A 25,623-nucleotide genomic window follows, 5' to 3' on the forward strand; every position below is an offset into this window, starting at 1 on the left:
GACACACATATGCTACTTTAGAGCATGAAAAATAAACACATGCATGACATGCTGCAAGCAAGAACCTTGCATGCTATGAAACAAAAATGTAAATTTGTTATGAAAAAACTTGCACTGCTGTCAAAATACAGTTTTTTCAACATTACCTAAAAAAATGTCTTTGCTCATTGCATTAGTTAATAAAAATACAGTCACATATACTGTACCTTTTTATAATGTATTGTAAAGATTCTTTTACTGAGGAGCTACTGTATCTTGACAAACGTGTCAAACAAGTGTTTGCGAGCAGACGTCAATAATGATTTGGTGTCAGTGGCATTTTTGCAAATGATATATTTATGGAAAATACATGATAATTATCCAAAGCATTGTTTTGTGTGTTTACAATGCACGCTCAATTCATTACAGGCAAATTAAGTGCCAGAGATCAGTTTAGTTTCTACGAACGAGCTGTCATTAGACATTACAGAGATCACTGGGTTAAACAAGCATGCAGCCTTGAGTGAAGGTCTGAAAAGGGTTGCCTTCCTGTGCACTGTTGGCATTCTGCTGCTGTACTCTGGTAACCATTACTGATGTGCTCATGGTGCATGCAAACACCTTGACCCTTCTACCAGCATTGAAGAAGAAGTGTCACAATGTAGCAGCTAAATGTGGGGAGGGTCCCAGTATGTGCAGGCCAGAAGGGAATGGGAGACATGGATAAGCGTGAACTGATTTTTTTTCTGGATTTAAAATAAATGTGTGTTCCCAACCTTCATCTAAGGAAATGCTCAACATTTTTGGTGTGCAGTTCTTTCCTTGCTGTAGGAATGGGCTGATAAATACTGCGGGGTTAATATTTAACTACTCACAAGCTATTTCTTTGGTAATGATTATTTTAAAAACATATCAAAATAAAATGATTTGAATACAAAATGTGGGTGGCTGCATCACTTCCAAATGTTCAGTACTTTTGTATGCTTTTGCAAATAAACAGCTCTAACATATTTAGTTGGCCCATGTGACATGACTGTGGAAACCTATGTGACATTACTCCATACACTACTTATTACATTATTTGTGACAAAAAAGTGCCACATATTGTTTGAGTTGCTCTGGAAAAATCATGGAATGTTTTAGAGGATAAAGAAATCTTTAACAAAGATATACAAATGCGCACATGCTTTATGTTGTTTTTATGTATTTAAATTTATTTTCTTATTTAGATTTATTTTGTTTTTATTTAATCATATAATTTCTGTAAAAAACATTTTTTTACACTTATTAGCACAAACATTTTTATTAAATTGTATTCATTCGCTTTTGTAATAACTTAATGGCCAGTATGTGTCATGGAATTCGCCCCAAAGTGTTAGGATATTATTTTTTTAATTTTGAAAAATCACACACCCTACCACATATTATAAAAAAAAATCCGGTATCAGAATCGTTACAACAAAAAGCATCGGTACTATATCGAATTAAAAAAGTTTGCCCCCTCTCTCCTTGCTGAGATTATCAAAGAGCTTCTCAGGTGCAGCGCTTCCTCTGTAATGCTGCCTTAAAGTGCCTTTCGTAAACTCTCCCTTTTGAAGGTGTACATAAACCATAGACTGGACTGTATAAAAATAGTCTATATTATAAACCTAGAACTTGTTGGACATTCAAGTTGTGGGCATAAAAATCCCAAATAATGACAGAATATGTTTCTGTTGGATGAAAAGGGCACTGAAATACAGTGGCAGTAGTGAAAGGAAGTGAATAAAAATCATTACTCAAATCGTATTGATAACCTTCTAACCATCATATTTCAGTTTTGACTATTTGACTATTTTATGTAAGACAGTGTCCATTACTCATCTATTGACTGTCTCTCTCTTATACCGCTCAGAAAATCGAAGAACACCCCACCTTTTTTCCAAAAGTACTTGCTGGATCGTTTTTGTGCTTTGCTATCTGATGATAACGATACTCGTGAAGGCAGCATCGACAGCCTCCATGACACTCATCATCTTGTTATATTTCCTCCCGTTCGCCGCCATTGCTGCCATAGTGCGAACATCTCCTAGCAGCTGTGTGCGGTGAATTTGACACATTTAACAGATTTTTGTATGTAATGCGTAGCTTTTACTGCCGGGAAAGCACCCGACTACATGGAGTCAACATTGCATACTTGTGTTGAGATTACTCAACGTTAGCAGAGACAATAAGCTACATTGGTAAAGTGGCTAGGCTGTTGCAGCGACGCGTTCAGGGTCTTCCTTTCCTTCTGGTTATTATTAGCTAGTTCTCACACAAAGGTTGTTTGCAGACGCTTTGAAGATGTCCCTACACGGAAAACGTAAAGAAATCTACAAATACGAGGCGCCGTGGACAGTTTACGCCACGAACTGGAGCGTCCGACCGGACAAACGCTTTCGACTGGCGCTCGGTAGCTTTGTGGAGGAATACAATAACAAGGTAACTTCAAGGAAGACATCTTGTCCCGTGTTGCTTTTAATGGCAGACATGACCAGCGACACTGTACACAAATCGTACATTTAACTGACTGCTAGATATTTAACGTTACTTTATCAATGAAAAGGCACGTTTTGCCCTGCTCCAGGCCCCCTGTAAAATAACCGGTCACAGTAACGTTTTATTGATCAACTACTATTTATCCCTGTATAAGGAAAATTTACTATGTCGAAATTAAAACGATGTCTGATATATAACGTTACTTGTGTAATTGATCGAGCAAAATGTTGATAATCAATTTAAATGTGACTATTTAGAATATATGGTAGTAATATATAATTTGTGCATTTATAAAACATCATCTGATGATTGTAGGGAGCAGTTTAAGAATTACAACATGGATGTGAATACAGTTTTCATTTCAGTGCTATGCCAAAATATGTTTTCTGGAGGAAGTCAGTTGCAGATATTTGAAAACTCGACAAATTTGGTTATAAATCCTTTCAGTTATAATTGTTTTTCTATGAGTTATTATCTCTTGCATTACTGGAATCTGTCTCTATAAATAAAGATTATTATACATAAATAAATTAGAACAGGTATTAATAAAGCAGTGCTGTTAAGATTTCTGAATTTAGGTGCATTTTAATAAATTTAATAGGGCAGCCAAGGATTATTTTCATCATCAATTAAATAATTGTTTGACCTAATTCCCATCTGAAATTGCCTAAAATTATGTTTTGAAATGTAGCCAAACGTTATATGTTCACTTTAAAGTTTATGTATATCTGAGAACTAACATTTTAGAGTATTTCATTGTTAATCAGTTACTCAAATTGCCATTGATCAGTTTTCTGTTGCCATTATTTTGATAAGCATAGCTGAACAGCAACCAAATTGGTTAACTGGTGTAGTTTGCATCCACACAAGCGGGCACAGGACACATGGTGATATTACAAAAAAGAAAAATATATGAATTTAAAATTATTGGGGGGAATATTAAGGATAAAATGAATATAATGAATCCCTTCATCTGGATTGTCCCGGCTGAGGATCCCTAGACTCATCACCAACTGTCAGACCAGTGACTGACTAACTGTTCCCCGTTCAGATAAGTAACAACGCTACACTGGCTCACTCGAGGTGAGTTGGTATTGTGTCTCCACAGGTTCAGATAGTTGGTCTGGAGGAGGAGAGCTCAGAGTTTGTGTGTCGAAACACTTTCGACCATCCCTACCCCACCACCAAGGTCATGTGGATTCCCGACACCAAAGGAGCGTACCCGGACCTGCTGGCTACCAGCGGAGACTACCTGAGAATCTGGAGGGTAAGAGGACCACATACATACTATGTATTATATACCGTAGAGCTGCTACGATTAATCGATTACTTATGAACTAGGGCTGCAGCTAACGATGATTTTAGTATCCGAAGATTATTTCAACGATTAATTGATGCGTTGTTTAAGAAGTACTTTTGCTTGGCGGAGAACAACAGACGCACGTGTGTACATTAACAGCTGAGGTCTGTGGCTAGCTTTCAACTCAACAATCAATCATGATTTCAGTTAAATGGTAAAGTTACTGTTACCTTGTCTGTGGTCCGCTGGCAGAACACCGGCTGCTTTTAGTTCAGGTGCTGTCGTGCTGTTGCAGAGGCGACATAAGTTTCATTTTATGGTGGACGGACAGTAACATCACAGAGTTGTTGTTTTCTTTAGCTTTAAATAATCCCATACTTTGGACACTTTCTTCTATGTCCCTCGCTATTTTCTCTCTCTTCCTCCACTTTGCAAATAGTGCCATTATAATCTGGTCGTGTTCACTGCGTAAGCGCGATGTGCGACAGTAATAAATGTCCGTGGGAAACACTGTGCTGCAAAGAATTTGTGTCGATGCATCTTCTATTTAAATAATCGATTAATCAGTTTGAGTGCCAGCTTCTTAAATGTGAATACTTTCTGCTTTATTTACTGCTCAATGACAGTCAACTGAATATCTTTGGGTTGTGGACAAAACAAGACATTTGAAGACGTCACCTTGGGATTTGCGAAACACTGATCAACGTTTTTCACCATTTTCTGGAACAAACAACTAATCAATTGATCGGCCCAGTATGGTTTTATTTTTCCTTCTCCTTGAATTTTACAAACATTCTGGGATACACAATACTCTCAATTCAAACTGGTTGTGCTAGAAAAATAGTTGTTAAAGTGTCTAAAACTAAATAAATTTTAATTCGTCTTGATTGCAAAGAAATAGTTTTGCTACAAGTCTTTTCTTTCTCCCATCTCTTTAAACTTAATAATGTTGATCTTTTTTCTTACACATTAAAAAGAAAAAACAATGTGGTGCATGTGGTCTGTATAAACTCACTCACGTGCACAAATATTGACCAAAAATATGTGCTACTACCGACAGGTGAGCGATACAGAAACCCGTCTGGAGTGCCTGCTCAACAATAACAAGAACTCTGACTTCTGTGCACCGCTCACATCCTTTGACTGGAATGAGGTGGACCCAAACCTGTTAGGTAAAAACTGGGTTACCTCAGGGGTAACATTATTGTCTTTAGTGACAAATCCCACTTGCAATACTAGAAAGATGATGACACAAAATCATTATTAGAAAATGGACATATATTTTATGTTTTATGTATGCAGGTACTTCCAGTATAGACACCACCTGTACAATCTGGGGACTGGAGACTGGACAGGTGCTGGGCAGGGTCAACTTAGTGTCGGGTCATGTTAAGACGCAGCTCATTGCCCATGACAAAGAGGTGAATGTTATGACATAATGGATCATACCTTCAACAATTTTATTTTAATTTTGTGTCTAATAAAATGTTTGACAATAATCTTGGGGTAACGATCCCATCTTCCGTGTCAAATGCTCTCCGCTGGTCTGTGGTTCTATCTGATCAGAACTCCTTGCATTGCAGGTGTATGACATCTCTTTCAGCCGAGCGGGCGGCGGCAGGGATATGTTTGCCTCAGTGGGTGCGGACGGCTCGGTCCGCATGTTTGATCTCCGTCACCTGGAACACAGCACTATCATCTATGAAGACCCCCAGCACCACCCACTGCTCCGGCTCTGCTGGAACAAGCAGGACCCCAACTACCTGGTCACCATGGCGATGGACAGCATGGAGGTTAGTGCTGCTCCCCCTGTGAATACATGCGTTAAATCTACTGACTGGAAAACTTCTCTTTGACTGTTTTTATGCTTTTGTATGGAAAGCAAAAATGTAAGGTGATTTTAAAGGGTACTTCAGTATTTTGAAACATTTTTTGAAAGTATACCCCGTCAAAGTCCACTAAAATGCTTGTTTTTGCCACTGACAGGCTCAGATTGTTATTTTTCAAATCTAACAATATTGTGGAAAGGATCCTTATAGAGTTAGACCGTTTTTAAAAAAGAGTATATATAGTCGCTTTATCGTTCTCATCAAAGCTACCATACTCCATTGATGATAACAGTAATTCTACCTTGCAGAACATGGGAGTTAACATGTTATTGTGTGACCATGGTGTTTCAAACAGTCACACAATAACACAAAATAAGCGATTGAGGCAGCGGTGGACCAGAGAGGCAAAATTTAAATTTTTGTCAAGGCAGTCTGGTGGCCTTGACGAGATTTAGTGACTGGTTCTGGTTAAACAAAAAGGATCTTACAGGTCTGTCTCTGTAGGGATCCTTTCCATAATGTTGTTAGATACTTATATTAACTATCTGAGCCTGGCAGTGGCAAAAAACAGAACTTTAGTGGACATAGTTTGATGGGGCGCCATTGCCCCTCAAGGATCACGCTTGCTCGATATTGGACTAATTTCAGAAATGTTGAAAAGTACCGAAGCTACCCTTTTTAGGACATGGATGTCATTTAGGATGGGAAACATAACTGCTTGCATCCTGTTCTGTTTTTCCTTGTTGACTTAAAATACTTGATATGCTTATAAACAATCGGTCTACATGTTAAAATTGTATTACGTAAAAACAGATTTGTTTGAAAATTGTAAAATTATGTCTGTTTTTTAGATGGACTTCTTTTTAACCTTTTTGACAGAAATAAAAGCCTTTTTTAGTAATGTGTCTTGATACAGAGCCTCTCTTTGTCCAACTTTATTTTCTGCCAGTTAACATCTCTACATTTCTTGTTTCTAATCCCCAGGTGGTGATCTTAGATGTGCGTGTGCCCTGTACTCCGGTGGCCAGACTCAACAACCACAGGGCTTGTGTCAATGGAATCGCCTGGGCACCACACTCCTCCTGTCACATCTGTACAACAGGTATGCATGTTTTACTGAAAACACAGTGAGCTATATTCTATTGTCTTATGATACAATTGTGGAATCAACAAAGCAGTGTGCCAGTAAATACACAAGTATCTGGTTGAAATAGGTGGCTCATTTGATAAAAGTCAAACTCAACAAATTCTACACGTAAATACTTTAAATACCCACAGGGTCTTAAAAGTATTAAAAAAGTCTTACATTTCATATTCCAAAAATTAAGGCCTTAAAAGTATTAAATTTCGTTTACCAAGGTCTTAAATTTTTTTCTTGTCCTTTCATAGGATTAAATTAATGCCGTAACGTCATAAGTAAATACTTTGTGTGTGTGAGACTCCGTTTGGTGTGACTGATGTCATACGGCAGTACAGGTAACATTCCTGTTTACGTCAGTGACCGAGCTCTGGCATCCAAGCTGTGGTGCATATCAGTCAGTTAGGAAAGAAAACAAAACGTCTCTGACGGGCTACTATCAAGCTAACGCTAGCTCATCGCCTGAGAATGGGTAAGTGTCTGAAATTCAGAAAGCCAGAGATATGGACAAGTGGTGGTTGAGGCTGAGGGAGGTGCCGCTGAGGTTAGCACAATAAGCGGATCGGCGTGCGAACCAGCACTATGGCGAGCGCTAATGGAACAGCAGTGTGTATAAGACGAGGACGGTGTGTGTCGGCGTTGCGCCACTGTTGTAAAGTTATGTGAATGGAAACATCCAACTAACGTTAACGCACATTAAACCTACATCACTCAAACTGGAGCCCTTATCCCCGCTGTCTTCAAGCCAATACTATATAATACTGTATTTCAAGCAGCCTTTAGATGCAAACACAGAATAGAATTAATAATCACTGAAGCAATTGGTATATTATATTCCATTACATTACCTTATGGAGTCTAGTCTAGGTATAACTAAATGCAACAACTCATACTGCACAATCTTTTGGTATTTTTGATTTCACCCCTTAAGAGTTCTTAGTGCACAAATATTGTATTCATTTTGTAGGATAACTACATTGATCTAATAAATTAATGAGAATTGATACCCAATTATGAATTTTAATATTCAGAAAATATTAATCCATAAATCTTCTCGTTTCACGGGGCACCACCCGATATACCGTTCGCCCAGGGTATGGCTAATAATTAGACAATTATTCACTAGTGATCAGTTAGTTAACAATCGCTCAATTATCTTAAATCAGTCAGTCAGTCTCATATCAAAAGGGTAAATTCTCTTGGCAGGGACTTAGAAATAGGCAATACGCACAGAATTCCTTGATTACAGTGAATTTATTCATCAGGTGATATAAAAATGCGGTTAAATACATCAGAGAAATAAACAATGGCTAAACAATGAGAATGGAGGTCTATTGTGGGAGAATTTGACTCATACGGCAGCTAATGAATGCAATTAGATGATAACTCGGTTAAATTTGTCTAGGAGTTTCAAGGATTAAATATGCTGGACTAACCAACTATTGGACATCACTGATCACAGAATGCCTTCGGGTCGGCGGCCTGCTTGGCCGGTTGCACGGGTCCCACGTTAGCTGCCCGATTCCTGGCTTTTTGCTAGGGAATTCTCCGGGGTTCTCCGTGTTTGGAATGAAGAAAAACCCTCAAGGGTTGGCCGTCCTCAGTCTGGAAATTAGGCTGGTCTTTCAGGCGTCCTTTGTTACCGCTGGCGTACCACGTGACGGGGTATGAGATTAGCTCTTTTCAGCAACAATATCAGCTACAGATAGCAGCAACATGGTAACATAACTACTCAAATGGAGGCAAACGTAATCAAGTAACTGAAAGATAATTTAATTGAACAAGGTAATGCTTTGAGTCTTTGGAGACAGCAATCTTTGTTTACACAAAGAAGTTCAGGGCTGTACCTGGTGTCCTGGATTTTCTCACACCTGGGCGTGAAAAGGAGTATCACCTTTGATGTGAGGTAATTAAACACAGAGGAAGGTCAGTTGCCATGGTTACGTGTGTGGTGGGGCAGTTTAGGGTTTCCTGCCCTCTCTTATGAAGAGTTTTGATAGGCTGTTCAGGAAAATGCTAATTGCTGGTCAATGTTCGATTGTCAGTTTAACAGCACCGCGTTTTCTGGCTGCGGCATCAAAAGGTGGCCAGTTTTACGATCAGGCTGCTTAGAGACAGTACTTAGGGAGAGAAACCTTTCACGTCTTCCTTGGAGTTGCTTCGGCTGTCTGTAGAGGGTTGATAATCAAACCCCCTCCTCCTTCTCTCTGGGAGAAAAACTAATGAAAATACTTTGAGAGGTTTATTTGCACAATAAGAAAACATGCTATTTAAAGATAGAATAAACAAATGTGCACTGTCCAACAAAAGTTTAAGATAAAAAAACAAGCTGCTGAGTACTGCATTATATTCCGTTTGAATTGTCACCTGAATCACTTTTTTTTTGGTGCAGAAAATGTCTGCAGAATGCAGGAAATTAAGGGTTTTAGTGCTCAAAATTTTCTAGGGGACACCCACACCCCCCCACTCAAAAAGGCCTTGCATTTAAGGGCAGAGGCAACTGGTGATGAGATGTGTCAGGCTCTGATTCAGCTCGTGATGACAGATGATCAAGATGCAGTATGGTAGAAAAAAGGAGCAAAGCTTACCACCTCCACTAACCAGTTTCCTGCGGGAATTCCTGAAGTTAATATCACATACCAAAATACTTTTTTCCAAAACAAACTACATAACAGTCACATACATAATGTGTAAATGTAAAAATTCATTCAATTCAATTAGTACATTGCATTGAGCATGTCACAGCAATGTGCTGTGACATGCGTCATTACAGATGTTTTGTGTACCTTACTTGTTTTATGTTTCCCCTGATCTTGCTTTGATGTTTTCATGTCCTGCTGAATAAAAAAAAAAAAAAAAAAAACCTGGGGGAAAATAGTTCTCTACCAGATTCAGGCAAGTGACATGCAGTGTTTAGGAACATTATTTTATCCTGTCTAAATAAGATAAATCGATTCGCATCAAACCTCCCCCCTTCCTCTCTGTCTAGCGGAGGACCACCAGGCTCTAATTTGGGACATCCAGCAGATGCCACGGGCCATTGAGGACCCTATACTGGCCTACACAGCTGAGGGAGAGATCAATAACGTCCAGTGGGCCTCCACCCAGCCCGATTGGATCGCTATCTGCTACAACAACTGCCTGGAAATCCTCAGAGTCTGAGCGGCAGTCATGAAGAAATGAGGCAACTCAAAAACATTCTCAGTTGGATTTACAAGCTGACGTGACTTTGTTGCAGGGAATTCTTTATTTAAGAAGGACGAACATTAATTTCATGCTCGTATTGGATTCATGTTGATACAGATGTGTGTAAAGCTCTTCTCTCCCGAGAACTAGAGTACGTCACTGCTTGACTGTGTGATACAATACCGCAACCTCCTATGATCAGAAAACTCAAAGAAGCAAAAATGGTAACCAAGTATCAAGAAACCAAAAGACTGATAAATCAAGGGTCAATAGTCTTCAAGCTTTCAGCATGCTGTCTCAGTTATGTGTTTTTATAGGCTACGTGGTGCATTTAATGTGTAGTTTTACTCACTATGTCATCCTCATCTATTTTTAAAAGTGGATTGAATGTACTTAAGTGTTCATATATTCATTGATTTTTTTTTTAACTTATAACTATATGTATTTTATTCAAGTGAATATTTGTGATATGAAAAGCATCTGTTGTGATACATTATGTGCAACAGTTTACTAATATTAACTGACCTTAATACAGATTGTCTTTTGTAATTTGTTCAATTATTTTATTCATAGCAACATTTCATTTTATACAGAAATAAACAGTCCATCACGTTTTAAACCATTATACAGATGTTTCATATTTAGACATTTTTAATTATTTCAGTGAGATGACCCATCAATATATTGATAATTTATAGTATAGATTTAATAGAAATGATAAGTTGAAGTGTATTCTTCCAGTTACTGTACTGTAATACTGAGAAGACAATGCCGGAAGTACACCGTCCAAGATCTCTACAATACAGAGAACATGTTATTGTCAAATGGCCTAAAAACTGACATTTATTTGTATTGTGGTGTCTGAACAATAAGGTTATACACCACAGTATCACAAATGCTGTGAGTCCTCTTGTGATAATGGGATGGGTTGTGGAATATAAGACATATGAGTTAACAGGAGTTATATCTTACCTGTTGCAGGTGTTTCAGTATGGGGTCATGATGTGTGATTATTTGCTGAACATAAAGTCAGAAAGCCACTTGTTCATAGATCGATTCACAAATCAGGGCCAGACCAGGTCCAATTAAGTGGCACCTATGTCGGCCAATAATTAACTAGAAAAGACAGTACAGAAATGTCAGATATGTTTGTGGTTTCGAGTGTCACCATTATATAGTTTATGCATCAGAGAGCACTGACAAAATTATGATTACAGATTGTCCCATAATGTACATATCTGTCCCAATTCTTCAATAACCAGTGACGACGGATGCTTAAAGGAACTGATGTTGTAACAAACATGCTTATTTGATTTTTCCTAAGAATTTGATAGGAAGATTGATAACATTCCCATGTCTGCACGCTAAATATAAAGCTACAGTCACCGGGCATTTAGCATCATAACCCCCATAAAACTAGGCTGTTTTCCCGTTTCAAGTCTTTGTACTAAGCTAACCAGCTTCTAGGTGTAGCTTTGAATTCACTGTACATATGGGAGAATGTTATCAATCTTCTCATCTAACTCTTGGGGAAAAAAACAAATGAATATATTTCCCACAGTGTGGAACTATTGCTTTACTCGCAAGTAACAATATTGATAATGGCCTCAAATACAGTATCGTTCTCTAGGCTGTAGACTGTGGGTAGAAGCTCTGTACTTGACAGCCAGGAAAATAATTACTGAGAATTTACTGAACCGGGTTGGAACATGAAGACGTAAAACAGGACTCTGAGATGTAGAAAATTTTACTCCTTTGCACTACTTTAAATGAGCAATTGTCGTAATTATCAAGTAAGATAACTGTTGCAATCACCACTGTCTAATTCTGCAATAACTGAAACCGAAATCCTTGTAGCCCACCGCTGACTTTAAGACGCTACTCGCTAGTCATGTGGCTCCTTCCAAAAGTCTTAAGTAGCAGTGTATTACTATTTTTTAAGTCACACTTGTTGCTATGAAAACTTTTACTGAAGGTCTTCATGTGACAGGCAACACAGGGTCTGAGAGGCGTTTCTGGATCTCAGCCAGTCTTGAGGTGATGTCCAGGTTCACCGGCAGTGAGGGGTAGCGGAGACTGCCACACAGCCCGGGGCTCTCCATGAGGGAAGATTTAACTCGTGGTTGAGCCAGCTGCGGAGTCAACCCTGTATGAGTCTCAGTTTCGGGGGTGACGGTCATGAACATGGTGTCATCTGATGCCACAGTCACATGGATACCGCTGGACAATGACTCCTGGGACTTGTTGGTAAATTTAAGGTCAGTCTGGGTAGAGCTCTGGAGTAAAGAAATACTACATTTTAATTTCTTAAGTAAAAGGTTGGAAATGAATCTGTTAGTAGCCAGTTAAACTGTATTATTTGGTATTATTCTATACCTGGGTGGGTGCCTGGCTGTCCATCTGTATGGGGGAAATGGGGTATATACTGTGCAGCACTGGTGTCCCAGTCCCATACAAGCCAGGTGAGTCTGTAGGGAGGTTATTAGATGACACAGTGCTGTAAGCAGGAGGTACAGGAGCGATCTGCCTCTGGAGAAGCTGGAGAATAACGTTGATGTCGGCTGTCATGCGGGTCTCCAGTCTGGGGAATTAAGAGACAATGAGAGTGGAAGAGGCTATTACGCGAAGTGAAGTTGTATCCATAACACTAACTTCTTCTTTACGTGATTCAGGAGACCCTCAGTATCAAGTTGCTCTTGCTCTACATTGAGAATAGCCAGGTTTGGTAGTTTGGCACCTAAAACAACCCTTATATTTGTTCCTAGAATGGTCAACTGTCAAGTAGACCTCTATGCAGTCCTAAGACAAGCTAGAAGGATCATATGTCCCAAGAGCATCTGGGATACATCATTAGGGGGCAACAGAAACATTACTTGTCCTGCTGCTCTTGCGCTGTTACCACTGTGAGCATGATAATGTGGCTTCAAATTTCAATTAAATCGAAATTAATTGAAATTAATTTAATTGAAATTTACATTACATCTTTAATGAATCTAGGTCCTTCATCTCAACCCATTTTCAGCTACCCACTGCTCCTGTTTTGCCTAAGAGACAGCCTTTGTACACATTTGCATCCACACCAGTCTGTTTTTCCACTCACTTGTTTTCCTTGAGGGAATTGTCCTGTTCCATTAGGATGATCATCAGCACTCCAGCCCCTCTTGAATCTGCCCAATTATGACATGATTTCTGGCCAATAAGCAATTGTTTCTTTGGGGTTCAGGCATAGTAATGTAAGATGCAAGATGGGTGGGAAGGCTAAGGACTGCCTAAAGTGCTTTTGCTGCACTGTTGCATCTCTAGACTGTATCAGCATGATCTCCAATTGTACCTTTCCATATTTAACCTCCTTCATCTGCTTAGGGATTTGCAGACCTAACCAGCCACTCTAATTTCTCTTTATACTGTCACTTGTACCAGTATTTTAAATTTACCTGTTGAGCTGCGAATGTAAAACCTCTAGCCGAGATTCTAGCTCACTAGGCCGCTCTTCTGTGAATGGTGGTGGGTGGTATGAGTTGCGGACAGAGGAAGATCGCCAGGCACGACTGGAAAACTGTTGCGACCGCCGGTCTGGCCAGTATTGATACATTCCCGGCATATTCAAAGATGAAGCTGAGGGAAATATAAAGACAAGACATCACCAGATGTAAACAGCATGTTTAAAACTCATGACTTATCTACCTTGGTGGCCGAGGTCCAACACTGCTTCCCTCCCCACCGAGGTGCCACTCGGGGGTAGCAGCTGCACTACAGAGGGGGAGTAGGCCCGTCTGGCATCTTCTGGAGGGTAAAGCTCTACTTTGGCACTGTGGTCAAGGGGCTTAGCCAGGTCTTCACTTGACAGGGAGCATGGGTTACTGCAGCTACAGCGGTCATCCCAGTGGGCCTGAGGAGGTGAGTGACGATGATGGAAGGACTGACGGGGGTATGAGTCTTCATGATCAATTCCATCTGGCAATGGGGAAGTGCAGTTTAGGTTACCAATTCTAATGCCTATAGATATTTAAGGTTTTTTAAGTTTAAGTCAGAATACCATGATACACAGGAAGTTTAAGGATTTTTAGAGGCTAATCACATTGATTACCAAGCAGACCCTTTCTTAGGACATTACTATTCCAACTTGTAAGCAATGGATTGGCCTGTTTGACTTTGACATAACTGTGTGCCAGATATCTCACCTGGCCTGATTCGGCAGTCTAGTGACTGGATTCTGTGTCTTGGCTTGTGGCGATACCCACAGTCATCACCAGAATCATCAGTGGTTATTATTGGTGGTACTTGATTAGCCTGATGAAAACAGAAAAAAACAGTCTCATATACAATTTCTCTCTCTCTCTCTCTCTCTCTCTCGCCCCAACCACCTCAAATGGCCCTTTCAAGTGGCCCAGCCACCCTCCTGAGAAAACGCATTTCAGCCACTTGTACCCGCAGTCTACTTCTTTTGGTCATGACTCAGCCTTCATGACCATAGGTGAGGTTAGGTAGCTTGAGGGCTTTGCCTTCCAACTTAGCTCTCTTATCATCAAAACGGTGCGGTAGAGCAAATGCAATACCGCCCCTGCTGCTCCAATATTCCAGCCACTCCACTGTCCCCTTCACTCACAAACAAGACCGCAAGGTACTTCCTCGCTTGGCGAAATGACTCATTCCCTATCCAGAGTGAGCAATCTATTGGTATCCTTGCTGAGAACCATGGCCTCAGATTTAGAGGTGTTCCAGCACCTTCCACAATATTTGGCCTATAGTCAGATTGAAGAGGAACAATGCGGATGGAATCGGCATTGTTCCCTCCAGTAAATTGGAGTAGACTTTACTAGGGAGGCTGAGGAGCGTGATACCCATGCAATTGGCACACACTCTCTGGTCCCCCCTTTTTGAACAGGGGAACCACCACCCAGTCTGCCACACCCTGGGCCCTGTCCCAGACTTCAACACAATGTTGAATATATGTGTCATCCAAGACATGCCCTCCACATCCAGAGCTTTTCAGCATTTCTTGATGGATCTCTTCAATCTCCAGGGCTTTGCCACTGTGGAGTTGTTTGACTACATCAGTGACTTCCACCAGGGAAATTGACGATGATCAGCCCCTAGCTCTGCCTCTAAAAAAACCCATCTGAAATCAAACTTCCAAGATGTAAACATACGTCTCTCAGGTCAAAAGTTATCTCCAGGTTCCTCCAGAAGTTATCTGCAAAGTCGGGGTAGATATCAAGGACCTCCAGCAGGTCGTCCCTCCGGATGCGGTGCAGGTCACAGTAGGTGATGGTGTGGACATCTGAATTGGACTTTCCTGGCTCATCATACAGGTGGATAGGCTCCCCAAAGATGTCATTCTTTTCTGCAAGAGCGTGAATATTTCTTATTCGAGTAGATGATGAAATATGGTTTTGGAGTCACAGTCAAATGGCCTATGGTTAAATGGCTTTACCTAATATGGCAACCACCACATCATCCCTGATGACCTGAATGGAACCACGTGAGATGAAGAGGAGAGAGTCCAGGATGTCTCCATAGTGGATCAGAGTATCACCTGGAGGAGCATGTATTGTCTTGAACCTCATACCCAGGGCACGCAGACAGGCTTGACTGCCTCCATGGAAAGCCTTGCAGTTCTCTAGCAGAGATCTGTTCAAGTGCAAACAGATGTCTGCCTGCAAAGACTCTGGAAATCCCTTCAACACCTGAATATGAAGACAAGACCGTTGATATGTCATAGATTAGATGCATAACAGGATACTAAACAACTTTGACAGCAGATACAGGTTAAAGTAGGACATTTGACGGATACAGTAACATTCAGTCCTGTCCCTTTTTACTTACAGCATTCATATCAATGCCATTTGTGTAGGACCAGGCATGCTGAAAGTACTCCTCCAGCCTTTGGCGTAGGCTACCTGGGATTTGGTGGAATCGGATGAACTCTTTGACTCGCAGCATCTGGGTGTGGTAGCGGGTTGTACCGGAGTACAGCCGCTGGATGATGGCTGACACATTCCCAAATATGCTGGCATACATGAGAGCTGAGACAGAATAACCAATGAGGACAGAAATTATAATAAGGCCCTGGTGATTGTGGCATTTCAGTTGTAATATTTGTAAAAATGCTGAAAATGGTTCAACTCTGTATATTAAGGAACTGGACAAGAATTATCAGGAAGGGAGAGGGGTCATAAAAGGTGAGTTTTTTTGCTGAAGGGAGGACAGTCTCAATAGTTTGTGAGAGCAGGGAATGGTTTTTAAAGTTTTCAGACGTCTGCCCACCACAATAATTTGTGTCCAGTTCCCAATAGTGTTGTTTAACTCACAGCCAATGACCATGACGCAGATGGAGAAGAGCTTCTCTGAGTTGGTGTTTGGAGAGACATTACCAAACCCCACACTTGTCAAACTGCTCAAGGTGAAGTAAAGAGCAGTGACGTACTTGTCTTTGACTGATGGGCCGGAGGTGGAGTCACTGTCATTGTATGACTTGCCTAGCTGTTCAGCCAGGTTGTCCAGCCAACCGGTCTCCGTGTATGGCCTCTCCACAAAGCCAATAGCGTACCAAATGCAGGCAAGCCAATGGGCGATGAGCACAAAGGTGCACATGAGCAAGAAGAGGACAGCAGCCCCATATTCAGAATATCGGTCCAGCTTTCTTGCCACGCGGACCATTCGCAGAAGCCGTGCTGTTTTCAGCAGGCTTGTTAAGGTTGCCATCTTTTGTGTCCATTAACAACAGGGAAGAGTACGTTAGGCAGGGAAATGGCCATTCAATTTACAGTAGCTTTAGATAAATTAAGTATAAATCATTTTAGAAGTTTAGACACTTGAGAACAGAACAACTGTATCTATGGATCAAAATAATTTTAGAATCAATACAAACAATGTGAATGAGTGTTTCTGAAAAAATATGAATATAATTTGGAGTGAGTTCTTACCTCGTCAGAGCCAGATCTGAAAATCAGAAGGTCAAAAGGGACCGCTGAGAACAGATCTATAGGGAACCAGCCTTTGATATAGTGCTTGGCTATCTGGCTCGGCTGTGTGACCACCTCGTCGTTTTGGTCCACGTACGTTGTGCGAAGGTTGATGACTATATCCACAATAAACAGCAAATCCACCATAAGGTCCGCCACATTCAGAGGGTTACATGTGTAGCCACAACTCCTTTGGCGTAAATCCCAGTGTTCATCTAAGAGGAAGGCAGCTGAGTAAGGAGTGAAAACAGCCGTGTAGAGGACCAGGAGGAGAATAATCCAGTCCCAAAACGCCTTGAAGGTGCTGTAGTGAAGCACGATCCACCATGTTGTCTCTGGCACCTGGAGTTTGTATTCAGGCAGTACATCAGACTCCAAAGAAAGTACCTAAGTATAAAGAACACATCAGTATGCAGTGATTCTAACATATGAACAGTGCCTTTTAATGTGCACTGTTTGGTGCCATTTTAATGCATTTTGGGTAAACTATTTCTTCTCCAAGAAGGCAAATAAATACTCAGTGCATTAACCAATCACAAAATAGCAACACTTCTTACTTTGACACAAGGCAGATCTAATCTTTTGCTTTAAAACAAAGCAGTAAAAACAAGTTCATTCTCTGAAAAAATAATAATACTAACCAATAGACTGCTTTGACCAAATTCTTGGCGGCGGCTGCATGCTCTGGTTTTGCGAACTTGTTGGTCCAATAAATCCTTGACCATCCTGTCATTGGTAACTCTCAACGGACATGAGACTTGTGTAAAGATTACATCCAGATAGTACAGATATTTTTAGATAGTTAAACATCCTCAAGGGTGAAGCTAAAGCAACTGTGCTGTCACACCGTGCAAGAGCAGACTGCAGGATGCTGGCGGGCTGGAGGGCTATAATGATGAGTTGGGCATTACAGTCACATAACTGAGCTCATGTGCTGCCACAGTCCTCGAGTTCCCTTTAACCCAATTTCAAATTAATATTTACTGCACTAATTAATCGCACTGACCTTGCATGCAGACATATTTATCTATTAAATATATAAACAGTTAGATTTATATATAGACAGATGGATTATCAGATGGACAGACAGAGGAATCAACAAGTGACCCTGTGCGGCAATGTTTTGGGTCATTGCAAACACTTCCCTTGCATTTGTTTCATATCCACACACCATCCCACAGAGGCAGTGATGCAGAATGCCGAGCCCCAGGGCTCCAGCAGTCACAACAGTTGGCATGAACTGAACCGTGGCTCAATGTAACTTTGCTTTTCGCATCCAGAAAGAAAACATCAAAGCCACCAAACCACCTACTGATTTTTCCACTGGCAGGTTAATTAACAGCATTTCTTAGAAATCAAAACATGATTAATCTATGCTCTTTAATGACGGACTGAACCTGAATGCATCACGGGGCATTACAGTCCAAGACTTTTTTGGTGGCAAATGTTGAAGTTCACTCATTTAGAGCAGTGGTTCTTAAGATGTTTCACGTCAGTGACCCCTAAACTGACACAAATTAGTTAACGGACCCCCAATTCATCAGGTTTTGTCCCAGGGTCCCCCATGTCATAGGAATTTTGCTTTTAGATGTTTTATTCCAGAGTGTGTAGAAAACCCATGATCAAAACAGTCATACATTGTCATTGTGTTACTTATGAATGGAATTATAGTGAAAACATATTATTCCCCTTTTTGCTGGGGATCTCTTGAAACCCTCTCCAGGACCCACTTTGAGAACCACTTTTGAGCTCTTAAATTTGACTTGCTGGCTCTCAGTCAGTCAGAGACTGAGCACATGTGAAGTTCTCAAACCCCCTTACCTGTGTGACCTTCTCTGTGACGTACTGAGTGCGGTCCTTCACCTTGGAGGGGTTTAGCAGCTCCATCCTGGGAGTTGGAGGTGAGCTGCATTTGGAGCCCCTGCTGGCTGGTACCCCACTCTTCAGAAGATCTGAGTCAGACATGGAGCTGTGCCAACAGGTGAGAGATTCTGAGCAATTTTTCCTTTTATTCTGTTTATTTCTTTTATTTTCTAGAAAGATATTTGACCTTTAATTGCTGAATTTATTGTCACTCCAATTCTAGTAATCAATAATATTTGTTTACTTGCTATATTACTGTACTTATTATAATGTAGTTTTCCTGCTACATTAGTCTTGGGTGGACTGTGGATTCCTTCAAATTTGTATTTTTTATTCTTAATTTAGAAAATCCCATTATCAGTGCAAAAAAACTACTCAGTGACATTTAATCTTCTGCAAGCCCACCTTAAATTCCTCTCTGCTCTGATTTCCCAGAATGCCAATCTAGCTGTGCCCCTCCCAAAAATACTCTGCCATCAGCTATACTGTATAGTCTCAACACTTGGCTCACAGAGTGTTACTGCAAAGGGAAGGCAGCAGTGACATTGTAGTAAAACCTCTTTTCAACCAAGCAAAGTCTCAATGAATGTAAATAAAAACAACATACCTTATTTGAAACCAGACCGTCAGATCCTTTCTGGCCTTTACCACTAGTAGCCATGACTCAAATATCCGTCTTTCAGGACACTTTTCTGACAAGTCTTGTCCAAAACATTCACTCTCCTCTTTCGTGGTTCATATTTAGAACAAATGTACTTCCTTCATTCAGAGGTCAATGTTGAACTCTCCACTCTGGCACATGGCAGAGAACTGCCCTGCAGCTCGCATGTAACCGCGCGACATTCGCCAACGCTGGAAACTAATTAATGCCATGCTATAGCTGAGGGCAACTGACAGGAAAATCAATGACAAGCATTGATAAATAGAGCAAATGGGCTCAGAGCCATTACACTGGACTTCCCCGTTAACATCAAATTACCATCCCACTGTTCTTGTATGCAGTTCTCTTTGATGGTATAGGTCTGAAATATAGTTCCGGCTGTGTTAAATGCATAGTGCTAGTGTGGGATCTTATTGACTACAATGTTACAGTACGCTACAGTAATATGAGGGAGTAATGACCTGTGAGGTCACTGGCTCAACATGTCCTTCAGCTTTAACCTTAAGCCATCTGTATTCTTTGTTTGTTTTAGAAATAAATATAATATATTTTTAATATATTGTTTTTCAAAGCTTTGCATGGACAGTACTTATAAAGAGGGAGTGTTTGACAGTTGACAAGAGCTAATTCTGTAGTGAGAAATTTTGGTTGCTTATTGTTCCATCACTTCACTGTGAAGAATGACAGTGTCTTACAAAAGTGAGTACACCCCTCACATTTTTGTAAATATTTGATTATATATCTTTTCATGTGACAACACTGAAGAAATTACTTTGCTACAATGTAAAGTAGTAGAGTGTACAGCTTGTATAACAGTGTAAATTTGCTCTGCTCTCATAATAACACATCACACAGCCATTAATGTCTAAACCGCTGGCAACAAAAGTGAGTACACCCGTAAGTGAAAATGTCTAAACTGGGCCCAAAGTGTCAATATTGTGCGTGCCACCATTATTTTCCAGCACTGCCTTAACCCTCTTGGGCATGGAGTTCAGAGCTTCACAGGTTGCCACTGGAGTTCTCTTCTCCTCCATGACGACACCACAGAGCTGGTGGATGTTAGAGACATTGCACTCCTCCACCTTCCATTTGAGGATGCCCCACAGAGGCTTAATAGGGTTTAGGTCTGGAAACATGCTTGGCCAGAACTGCAGGCTGACCCCCCACACCTTCAACATCTGCAGCAATGCTGGCAACACTCATACATCTATTTCCCAAAGAAAACCTCTAGATAGGATGCTAAACACGTGCACTCAATTTCTTTGGTCAACCATGGCGAGGCCTGTTCTGAGTGGAACCTGTCCTGTTGAGCCACTGTATGTCTTGGCCACCATGCTGCAGCTCAGTTTCAGGGTCTTGGCAATCTTCTTATAGCCTAGGTCATCTTTATGTAGAGAAACAATTCTATTTTCAGATTCTCAGAGTTCTTTGCCATGAGGTGCCATGTTAAACTTCCAGTGACCAGTACGAACGAGTGTGAGAGCGATAACACCAAATTTAACACACCTGCTCCCCATTCTCACCTGAGACCTTGTAACACTAACAAGTCACATGACACAGGGGAGGGAAAAAGGCTAATTGGTTCCAATTTTGACATTTTCACTTAGGGGCGTACTCACTTTTATTGCCAGCAGTTTAGATATTAGTGGCTGTGTGATGTGTTATTTTGAGGGGACAGCAAATCCACACTGTTATAAAAGCTGTACACTCATCACTTTACATTGTAGCAAAGTGTAATTTCTTCAGTGTTATCACATGAAAAGATATAATCAAATATTTACAAAAATGTGAGGGGTGTACTCACTTTTGTGAAATCCTGTACATGCAGAGTCTGACACAAGGCTGTTTTCACATTCCTCTGCTGTAGGGGGGCAAGTTTCTTTGCCCCCCTAATGTGCATGATATGTGACATCACCCCTAGTTTGGAGCCAATCATGGTGCAGTATGCAACATAGACAAGTGTGATGTGTAAAACATGAAACCTCTGTAAGTAGACTTTTCTGTGAAGTGGGACACATCCTTTTCAGCAGCTAAACTTTTGAAATTAAAAGATGTTTGCATATTCATAAATTCTGGATTATAACGGAGAAGGAGTATATCTTATTTTTGAAACTTTTAAAGACTCAGATCAGACATAGATTACTATTTTAAGCAAAACACTTTATATGTCTTGAGGGGATTTTTAAATTGATCCATGTATAAACTTTGCTTCCTTCCTCAACAAGTACAAGTGAAATTTCACTTTGATAGAACATTTTAATTTCTTCATGATCTTATAAATGATTAGTCTATGAAAAAAAGACCTATTATCACCAATGTTTAATGTTCTTCTGCATGTGCCAACATAGAAATGCAGATGCGGAAGTTATTTTACTTCCCACATCTTAACAATTTTATTTCTATTCATTAAAATTTTTTACCACACAGAAAGCATCAAAATAGCCGAGACACTCATTTTCATACTGATAATGACAAGAGGTATTTTTTTTACAAGCAGTACTGGGTATCTGTTGGCAAATCCTTTCTCTTAGAAATCAAATATTCCATGTGTAAGATATCCAGTATCCACCAAGTGTCCATGAAGTGTATTCAGCTGACAGGATGAATGTTGTCCCACACTCGCACTACGTCTACACAGTCATTGAGGGCTTCTATTAGCACTGAAGCAGCATCCAGCTGGTCCTGGTCCAGAGATGAAACGGTGCGGGGAACAAACTCCAACCCAGCAGATATAACCTGCATTCCCAGCTCCTCCAACGAGGCCCGAACTTTTTTCAGCTCCGTCATGTCACAAATAAACTAGGGAGAGAGAAACCAATAATACTACTAGTTACTACTAGTAACAGTGGTAGAGCTGCAGCTTATCATTATTTACACTCATTCATTAAAGCTATTTTTCATTAATCGCACTTAATTGTGGAAATGTTGTATTATAGTGTTTTATTCTACGAAAAGAGGGGGTTGATTTACTGGTCCTCTGAGTGGTCTGTAGCGGGGGAGATATTACTTAAAAATTTTATTTATATTGCAACAATTATGCCAAATATGTTGCAGCAATACATACTGATAGAAATTATGTGGCAGTAGTGATCACACTACAGCTTATTTAGAAACTCTGCTGAGAATCTGTAAAGATGGGACTGAAAGTGTTACAGCAACCCGCTGCTGGAAAATATGATACATGTGTTTGACTGTGTTCTACTCCTTCAGAAAGTACAGACAGTGTTTTGGTAGCACAATTAGGACAGAAAACTAGACACATGGATTGTAAAGAAACAAAAACAATTTTATCATCTGAAATATTCATGTAAATTATTTTCTTCATGCATCTCTAGAGCGTTTAACAGTTTGTTTGTGTCTTCTCTGGATTATAAAATGCATTTCATTTACTTTAGTTTGGTCAGCCAATTAATGGCTGAAGATACTTGAACAGCCATTTATTTAAGCTAAACTGGATTAATTTTTATGAACAAATACTTTGTGGTCAGCTCACACAAGTATCTCTGTGAGTCTGGTTAGAGTCATGCAGAGGCCATATTTTTTCAAATTTAAATTTCAGAGCCTACCAGGAAGGCTCCACACTCCCTCATTCCTCCCATCAGTGTTGCTGTTATCCGCATCTAGAGACGCGTTCCCTCATGTGTCCATACTTTTCGCCTCTTCTCTTCATGTCTGACCTGCAGGAGGGGCTGCTCCTCTTCATCCTCCATCTCCTGGACGTCTTCGGCTCCCGCCTCAATAGCCAGCTCCAGAGCTCGCTCCGTTGAGATATTGTGGCCTGGCACCTGCACCATACCCCTCCTGTTGAAGTTGTGGCGGGCTCCATCTGACAGCATCCCTCTGTGGATGAGTGCAGAATTACACCTCTGTGAGGCGACCTAATCCTAAATTAAACTATATGAGGAGATCGTATCTGTATCGTATCTACTTTTTTAGGTTTATTTATTTATTATTTTCAAAAATGACATGCAGCTGCTTGTTAGACAGTCAGAACTTGTAGAACTACAGTTGTGTATTTTTATTTGTGGCAGATAATATAATGATTTAAGATTATTTAAAAAAAACACAACATAAAATTAAGCCGTTATGTGTCATTAAGATAGTGTCAGAGAGTTTTGGCAAATAAACTGCAGAAACAAGCCGTAGCTCTCTGCATCTGGGTAGGAGATCCAGATTTAATAGAGTCTAGGGACATCTAGTGGCTCCTGCCATTTACATCAACCTCCATTTTCAATATAGTATGATCACCATGTATTACAGCATTCTTACCCTATTTTGTCCTGTGTATGTAATTTTTGTAGAATAATACTGCTGCATTATTGATGTACATTTAAGGCGTTCCCTTCAGACCAGTTAAAAAGTATTTGTGTACAACTAGTAGTGTTTGTTTTACCATTATGTAAGTACCAGATGTTTGGGACAGCGCAGAGGTGGATGCTCCACCAGAGTGTGAGGGCCAATAACGCAACTTTGCAACTTCCACCTTTCTCGACTCACAGTACGTGGCACGGTCTGAAATGGCCTATTGATCTTCAGTGTCAAGCAGATCAGGTTAACACCCGGGACTAACCATCAGTGGTGTGGTGCATGTGTACACAGTCACAGCAGGGTAAGATTATATAAAGCCGGTCCTGACCCATTTTTGATAAGCAGCCGTTTGATTTCCTGGTGGCTGCGTGAGGTGTTGTCAGTCAGGATCTCGATGAGCAGCAGACATCCACCGGGCCCCCGTGCTTCAAACATGTGCTGGGACGCTGGTTTAGCCTTTTCCTGTAGAGCCAAGAGAAGAGACATGAATGAGTTTCTTGTCTTGCATATTCATACTAGCACATTATTGTAAAACTGTTTCACAATACCTTTCTTCTTATATGTTATATACTGGTAAACTCATGTGCTGATCAATAGACCTGCTCCATATACAGACAGGTGACAAATTAAGGAATATTTGTAGTTTTCCAGAGACTTGGAGAATCTACTTTAAGCTGTTCAGATGTTCAAACACCTTACTAAGCCACATTATGTAGTTTTTTCTTATCGTTTTCACCCATTTGTATGTGACGGTGTTGCCAACCTACCGCACTCTTGATTGCAGCCTCTATGGACGCTTTGGGCATGTTCTTGGCTCTGCACTGCTCCAGTATGTGGGCTAAGTTTAAATTCATGTCTGGGTTGGATCCACCCTCTGCAGACGAAACGAAAAGTGAAATGAGCCATAATAGACAAGAAAACAACTGAGATTTACATGCGTGCTTTTCTTTTACGTCAGCTAGTTGTTTAATCTCACCTTTCACAGCTATCCTTATCATCATACCAAACTTCATAAACATCCTGCCCCTGGCCTCATCTTTAGGGCCCTTAATGTGTTTCACCTTTGACCACTTGTTGTGTCCTGCACATAAGGCAGAGCACAGCTGCATCGTCCTGATGGGATAGTTCCTGCACGGCGGGTACAACACACATGGAGCCGGAGACAGGACGGACTGCACCGGGGCCGGGAACCTGCCTGAGGTCGACGCGAGTGTTCGGGGGCACAGGATCCGGAGAGCCCTCAGCACCGCCGTCCCCGTCATGCCCTTCACACACACACACACCCACAGTGTACATAAATACGGGGTTACAGTAACCTGCTGAACATGTGGAGCAAAGACTTTGTCCAAGGCTGTGAGCCTCCGTCTGCAGACGAGGCCTCTAACTTTAGAAAACATTCATTTTTATATCGACAAGTAAATGAAAGAGCCTGAAGTATTCTAACCTGCTGTTAGTCCTGACAGTTGGACAAGTCAGGTGAACAAGCAGCTGCCGCTGTCCTCGTTGTGAAACCGGTACTTCCGGTTGCGATGACGTGAATTATCTGCCTTTCAAAATAAAAGATCAGTCAAGCAAAATGCTTTTAACATAACATACTGTAAGAATAAAAATGTTATTATAAGCCTTAGTGACATTCATTATTCTTAAATTGTATGTTTTTTATATATTATGAATACATTTAATTGGAATTCATACAGAGCAACAATGATTTTAACCTGGGGAAATAAATAAAACTCAATAGAAATTATTATAGTCATGTATTAATAGTAGCTATGTGTTGTAACTAAAATTGTTGTAATAAATAAAAACTATTACAAAATAATAAAATAGCTTGAGCAATGATTCAAGCATTAGGCTGACAGATTTATTGGCAG

The 25,623-nt window shown here is 40.5% G+C and overlaps 3 protein-coding genes across 4 annotated transcripts; 1 reads left to right on the forward strand and 2 right to left on the reverse strand.

Moving 5' to 3' along the window:
• Positions 1 to 1,999: 1,999 nt before the first annotated feature.
• Positions 2,000 to 10,576, forward strand: LOC119916027 (DDB1- and CUL4-associated factor 7-like). Its single transcript, XM_038735866.1, has 7 exons — positions 2,000 to 2,442; positions 3,608 to 3,766; positions 4,860 to 4,971; positions 5,102 to 5,220; positions 5,383 to 5,592; positions 6,613 to 6,730; positions 9,756 to 10,576. Exons 1-7 carry the CDS (start codon positions 2,305 to 2,307, stop codon positions 9,926 to 9,928), a joined length of 1,029 nt encoding a protein of 342 aa, XP_038591794.1. The 5' UTR covers positions 2,000 to 2,304; the 3' UTR covers positions 9,929 to 10,576.
• Positions 10,577 to 11,931: 1,355 nt separating this feature from the next.
• LOC119916514 (potassium voltage-gated channel subfamily H member 6) lies at positions 11,932 to 18,889 on the reverse strand. The gene is made up of 11 exons (XM_038736555.1): positions 18,739 to 18,889; positions 16,879 to 17,304; positions 16,264 to 16,657; positions 15,779 to 15,978; positions 15,382 to 15,639; positions 15,103 to 15,291; positions 14,134 to 14,242; positions 13,637 to 13,906; positions 13,387 to 13,567; positions 12,329 to 12,533; positions 11,932 to 12,228 (listed from the first exon to the last, which is right to left on the reverse strand). The coding sequence occupies exons 1-11, from the start codon at positions 18,880 to 18,882 to the stop codon at positions 11,932 to 11,934; spliced, it is 2,673 nt and encodes an 890-aa protein (XP_038592483.1). The 5' UTR covers positions 18,883 to 18,889.
• Positions 18,890 to 21,743: 2,854 nt separating this feature from the next.
• Positions 21,744 to 25,294, reverse strand: LOC119916102 (translational activator of cytochrome c oxidase 1). Of its 2 annotated transcripts, none has more exons than XM_038735983.1 (6): positions 25,194 to 25,293; positions 24,726 to 25,014; positions 24,517 to 24,623; positions 24,078 to 24,211; positions 23,119 to 23,281; positions 21,744 to 22,240 (listed from the first exon to the last, which is right to left on the reverse strand). In XM_038735983.1, exons 2-6 carry the CDS (start codon positions 25,009 to 25,011, stop codon positions 22,031 to 22,033), a joined length of 900 nt encoding a protein of 299 aa, XP_038591911.1. In that variant the 5' UTR covers positions 25,012 to 25,014; positions 25,194 to 25,293; the 3' UTR covers positions 21,744 to 22,030. The 2 variants fall into 2 exon arrangements, 1 of the variants encoding a protein (XP_038591911.1); XR_005447070.1 differs by having other exon boundaries at positions 22,112 to 22,240; positions 23,008 to 23,281; positions 25,194 to 25,294.
• Positions 25,295 to 25,623: the final 329 nt, after the last annotated feature.

Source organism: Micropterus salmoides, unplaced genomic scaffold (genome assembly GCF_014851395.1).
Source record: "Micropterus salmoides isolate LMB-PRFRI ecotype aquatic unplaced genomic scaffold, ASM1485139v1 Ms_hic_scaffold_21, whole genome shotgun sequence".
In the NCBI taxonomy this organism is placed as follows: domain Eukaryota; kingdom Metazoa; phylum Chordata; class Actinopteri; order Centrarchiformes; family Centrarchidae; genus Micropterus; species Micropterus salmoides.

Excerpts from the sequence above, each read along its gene's own strand:
- LOC119916102 (XM_038735983.1), bottom strand. The coding sequence starts at position 25,011 with ATGACGGGGACGGCGGTGCTGAGGGCTCTCCGGATCCTGTGCCCCCGA. Across the intron at positions 24,624-24,725 it reads GATAAGGATAGCTGTGAAAG|AGGGTGGATCCAACCCAGAC; the intron begins GTGAGATTAAAC and ends TTTCGTCTGCAG. Across the intron at positions 23,282-24,077 it reads CGGCTGCTTATCAAAAATGG|AGGGATGCTGTCAGATGGAG; the intron begins GTCAGGACCGGC and ends ACTCATCCACAG.
- LOC119916027 (XM_038735866.1), top strand. The coding sequence starts at position 2,305 with ATGTCCCTACACGGAAAACGTAAAGAAATCTACAAATACGAGGCGCCG. Across the intron at positions 4,972-5,101 it reads GGTGGACCCAAACCTGTTAG|GTACTTCCAGTATAGACACC; the intron begins GTAAAAACTGGG and ends TTATGTATGCAG. Across the intron at positions 5,221-5,382 it reads TCATTGCCCATGACAAAGAG|GTGTATGACATCTCTTTCAG; the intron begins GTGAATGTTATG and ends CTTGCATTGCAG.
- LOC119916514 (XM_038736555.1), bottom strand. The coding sequence starts at position 18,882 with ATGTCTGACTCAGATCTTCTGAAGAGTGGGGTACCAGCCAGCAGGGGC. Across the intron at positions 15,640-15,778 it reads ATGGCATTGATATGAATGCT|GTGTTGAAGGGATTTCCAGA; the intron begins GTAAGTAAAAAG and ends CTTCATATTCAG. Across the intron at positions 14,243-15,102 it reads TAACTTTTGACCTGAGAGAC|GCTAATCAAGTACCACCAAT; the intron begins GTATGTTTACAT and ends TGTTTTCATCAG.